At 48.8% G+C, this 5,069-nt stretch overlaps 1 protein-coding gene across 1 annotated transcript; it reads left to right on the top strand.

The window, feature by feature from the left end:
* Positions 1–6: 6 nt before the first annotated feature.
* Spry2 (sprouty RTK signaling antagonist 2) lies at positions 7–4,837 on the top strand. Its single transcript, XM_005365381.1, has 2 exons — positions 7–264; positions 3,038–4,837. Exon 2 carries the CDS (start codon positions 3,089–3,091, stop codon positions 4,031–4,033), a length of 945 nt encoding a protein of 314 aa, XP_005365438.1. The 5' UTR covers positions 7–264; positions 3,038–3,088; the 3' UTR covers positions 4,034–4,837.
* The last annotated feature ends 232 nt before the right edge of the window (positions 4,838–5,069 follow it).

Below are 5,069 nucleotides of genomic sequence, written 5' to 3'. Positions count from 1 at the left end.
GGGGGAAAAAAGGAAATACTCCGCGTGCGCTTCTGGAAGAGAGGTCATCTCTCTACCCGAAATCCGGAAAGGTTCCTACGGTGGAGGATTGAGTTCCAAATTCTCCCGTGGTTTTTTTTTTCTCCTCCCACCGATTACTTGGAAGTTGGACTGAAGCAGAGTTCGGAAAGAAGGAAAAAGTTTGCATCGGGACTGGATTTATTTGCACAACGCAGAAAAGAAGAGAATCCAAGGGAGAGGGGTTGGTGCAGAGCCGCGATCACGGTGAGGAGCCTTTGGCTTTTCCCCTCCTGGAGCCACAGACAGCCGCCAGTGGGGTCAGAGTTCTTCTCTCCCCCTGAACCCGTAGGCTTCCCGGGAGGATCGGGAATCAGCCCTGCGGATCCGTTTCGACTAGGACAGGGGTTCGGCCACGGCCGGGCTGCAGGGTGCGTTGGTGCAGTGTCCTCCACCCCGCGACACCGCTCTCCCTTAGGGGTTCGGGGCGGAGGACGGCTCCATTGCCTCCTGCTCCTACCCCTGTTTTGGCGGCGATCTAGTCGCTGAGAGCCCTGGTTTATCCAGGTCGCTGTTGCAGGCTCTAACATTGGCTAACCTGTTCCTCCTCTCGGTATAAGGCCAAGTTGTAGGAAAGCCCATCCTGCGACTGGGGTCGCCTGTGGGGCTGGGGCTACTGGGTTTCTCACCTCACCGGGGCAGAAGACCCGGCGGACAAGCAGAGGGTAGCTTGCCAGGCGGAGGGAGTCCCCGCCTCTGCCCGGTGTGGACAGTCTAGCCCGGTGCGGGTGGGAGCGTCGCCCAGCCTGGCGCCGCGTCTCTGCGGTTCGGAAGTGCGGCTTTCTCTTTTTTCCGTTCTTCATGGTCGGCCTGGGTCATGCTTTTTTTTTTTTTTTTATTTTGGACTCTTGGGCTGACCTAGCACAGGAAGAGAGTTATCAAGTGGTCGCGATCGTTTTCCATTACCTGAAAGTAGGTGACTTAAAAAAAAGAAAGAAAAAGGCTAGTTTCTCCCCTCCCTCTTTTGTGTTACTGTTTTTTAAGATTTGGAGTCTTAACGCGTTTTTTACAAAGGGGTTTCTGTGTCGGTTTGCCCCACCCTAGTGCTGAAGTCCTTTCCCCCTAATCCTTAGTCTGCTCACACACTGTTCTTAATGGGGGTTTCAAAGCACTCAGAGGGGGAGGGAGAGAACTGGGAGAGCGCAGAGGGGTGGAGGGGGCCTGCGAGGGAGACGGCCAGGGAGCGGTAGAAATCACTTTCTTTTCCCACCCGAAAGATGCTACTTCCACGGCAAGTCCTCTCGGAAAGTTTCCAATCCCAGGGGTCCGAGACCAGCAAGACTGGCGTGTGCAGTGGGGCTCTGGATAAAGCTTTTTTCTTTCGGTTTAAGAAATATGTCTTTTTCTTGATCTAAAAGGAGGTAGGCGTGTGCAGATTGCAGACAGTGCTCGCTTCGGTCATTGCACGTTGGAGTTTCTCTGGGAGCGTGGGTGCATAGACTTCGGTGCAAGCTGTGCGTCCCGGCCTGGCTCTCTTCCTTCAGGCTTCGGATTTGGAAACTCGTGGGGACAGGCGTTTTGAGGGCCTTCGCAGAAACACCTTGTGGTGACCTTGCTGCAGGGGTGGGCGTGTTGGAGTGCCCCCCCCCACCTCCTTGGGACTGGCTGGCAGTTCTCTCGGGTTCGGGGAAATTTTAGCTGAGGGGGTGGAGGAGGGGAAGTGTGCCCGTGCATTTCACGACACGTCCCCTTCGGAGGCTCCCGCGCCCCCTGCCTGCCTGAGCTTCTGGGGTTTGCACGCAGAAGGGGCCGCCTGGCCCCTCGAAGCGTCAGTCAGCCCGGAGAAAAGTCCCCGGGGTTCTGGCTGAGTCCCACCTGCTAGGACTGTGGGGGCGCAGATAGAGCCGATAAACGGAGTGAAAGCAAAGAGCAGCCTTGTGTACCTGGCAGTTGGAGGTGAGCAGATCGGTTTCCAGCTCTGCCTAGTTCTGAATTAGGAGGCGTTTGTCACCTGCCTTGTTCGCTGTCTTTTTCCAAAAAAGCAAAGGTTGGATTAAAAGTCCGTTTTTTGCTTATTTTCCTTCGTATTTTTATGAGGGCTTGGGAGAGGGTGGTACTTTTTAAATCTAAGTCTGATTGTAACTTAAGCGATTACTTGACAGAATGACAGGTTCCAGCCATGACACTACGGATTTCTAAAGCTTTTCCTACTGCTGTTACTGCTTTGTGTTGCTGGGTATTTTTCAAAACGACGAAATAACGTGCTTTGTGTGTGGTTTTTTGTTTTTTTTTGCATGCTTTATTTATGAAACAGGAGGAATAACTGGGTTGAGATTCTAAGGCTAGAACCATAGGCCTGTAGAGTATATTTAATTCTCCAGCTGTGGGAAATATATTTTGCTCTTAAGAGTTTGTTGTGATACCTAATGGGAATCGAAATGACTTGTTTTAATTCTATAGCTTTGCACTACTTTATTTAAAAATGCAACCTTAATTTTCCTCGGAATATACTTTCATATTATATGGGATTGGGAAAAGGTACTGGCTAGAAAACTCGTGCTCCATGACGTAAAAAGCTGACTTAAAGCAAGACTGTTGTAGGTACTTGTTCCTGTTGAATGTAAGAACGATCGTGACAAATTTAAACCCGTTTGGAAATCTGAAAGGTGTCTGACCTCTGAAAATGTTGGTAGGACTCCCTGCGAGGCTCCGGCGTTTGCTTTCTTCCAGTTTTTACATTGAACCCGAGCCTTCTAAATTGCATGTTTATTTGATTAAAGGATTGTTACTCAAGTGACCCTACAAAGATTAGCTTTGTGTCCCTGCGCATTTTGAGATTCCAGGATTGTGAGTGTCCGGCCACGATTTTTTCACTTTTGAGTGCTTGCCCTGACCATTTGGCTGCTCTACCTCACCCCTGCTGGTGCGGCTCCAGTCCCTTTTCTCTGGGGCTTGTGGGAAGTGAAGAGTCAACGCTGGTGGGTGGAGAGTGGGAAGTCTTGAGAGTGTAAACCATTTTCTTTCCTCTTGGTTTCCCCAGGAGTTCAGATGTGTTCTAAGCCTGCTGGAGTGAACACACTGCCAAGACCTGATGGAGGCCAGAGCTCAGAGTGGCAGCGGGTCGCAGCCTCTGCTGCAGGCGCCCCATGACAGTGGCAGGCAGCGTGGGGAGCCGGACCCCAGAGATGCCCTCATGCAGCAGGTACACGTCTTGTCTCTGGATCAGATCAGAGCCATCCGAAACACCAATGAGTACACAGAGGGGCCCACCGTGGTCCCAAGACCTGGGCTCAAGCCTGCTCCTCGCTCCTCCACTCAGCACAAGCATGAAAGACTCCACGGTCTGCCCGAGCACCGCCAGCCTCCCAGGCTCCCGCCCTCGCAGGTTCATTCTTCAAGGGCCCCTCTGTCCAGGTCCATCAGCACGGTCAGCTCAGGGTCTCGGAGCAGTACAAGGACAAGTACCAGCAGCAGCTCCTCAGAACAGAGGCTGTTAGGATCTTCCTTCTCCCCGGGGCCTGCTGCTGATGGGATAATCCGGGTGCAGCCTAAGTCTGAGCTCAAACCCGGTGAGCTTAAGCCACTGAGCAAGGAAGACTTGGGTCTGCACGCCTACAGGTGTGAAGAGTGTGGCAAATGCAAGTGTAAGGAATGCACCTACCCGAGGCCCCTGCCGTCGGACTGGATCTGTGACAAGCAGTGCCTTTGCTCGGCCCAGAACGTCATTGACTACGGGACTTGTGTGTGCTGTGTGAAAGGTCTCTTCTATCACTGCTCCAACGACGATGAGGACAATTGTGCTGACAACCCGTGTTCTTGCAGCCAGTCCCATTGTTGTACACGATGGTCGGCGATGGGTGTCATGTCTCTCTTTCTGCCTTGTTTATGGTGTTACCTTCCAGCCAAGGGTTGCCTTAAACTGTGCCAGGGGTGTTATGATCGGGTGAACAGGCCCGGATGCCGTTGTAAAAACTCAAACACGGTTTGCTGCAAAGTTCCCACTGTCCCCCCCAGGAACTTTGAAAAGCCAACATAGCATTATTATTAATCAGGAATATTACAGTAATAAGGATTGTTTCGCCACCTTTTTTTTTTTTTAACACACATATGCAACCAACTAAATAAACAGCTGTAATCTCAGCACTGTTAATAGAGGGATAGAGTATTTGTCGTTTGCAGTGAGATGCTTTTTTTTTTTTGTCCATGTGCCATTTTTAACTGATATGCTTGCTAGAACTCAGCTAATGGAGCTCCGAGGGGAGGCAGTGGAAGTTCGTGACCCACATACTGCAGAAGCTAAAGCAGTAGACACTCCTAGGCAAAGTTTCTCATTTGTGAATAGCCCTTGCAAAATTTGTAAGTTAGCAAATGACTCCCCACCCCCGTTGTTTTCTCCAGAGATAATGTGCTATATTTTTGTATATACAATAATATTTGCAACTGTGAAAAACAAGTTGTGCTGTACTCCATAGCACAGTCACAAAATATTATACTAATATGTTGTACATTCGGAAGAATGTGAATCAGTCAGTATGTTTTTAGATTGTATTTTGCCTTACAGGAAGCCTTTGCCGTAAGACTCTGATCTCCCTTTTGGACTTGATGTATATTGTACAGTTACAGTAAAATTCAACCTTTATTTTCTAATTTTTTCAACATATTGTTTAGTGTAAAGAATATTTATTTGAAGTTTTATTATTTTATAAAAAAAGAATATTTATTTTAAGAGGCATCATAAATTTCGCCCCTTCTATGAGGATGTGACGGTTGCTGCAAATGAGGGGTTACAGATGCATATGTTCAATATAAAATAGAAAATATATTAACGTTTGAAATTAAACTGAGCTTGTTTTATCTTATTTTACCTGTTTTTTTTTTTTTGTTTGTTTGTTTCTTTCAAATGCAAGAAGCCATGCTTTCTGTCAAGGCATTCTCCAATAGTTTGCCTCCCTGGACAAGGCCCCTTTACGACGGCTGTCTTTCAGAGATGATGCTACTACCTTCAAGACAGAAAACAACCGAGGGTTAGAGTCTGACTTTATGTTTATGAGAACATCCTTTGGCTTTGTGGG

This window comes from Microtus ochrogaster, unplaced genomic scaffold (genome assembly GCF_000317375.1).
Source record: "Microtus ochrogaster isolate Prairie Vole_2 unplaced genomic scaffold, MicOch1.0 UNK2, whole genome shotgun sequence".
NCBI lineage: Eukaryota > Metazoa > Chordata > Mammalia > Rodentia > Cricetidae > Microtus > Microtus ochrogaster.
Note: the sequence above shows the minus strand (reverse complement) of the source record. Positions and strands in the feature narration are given on the sequence as shown.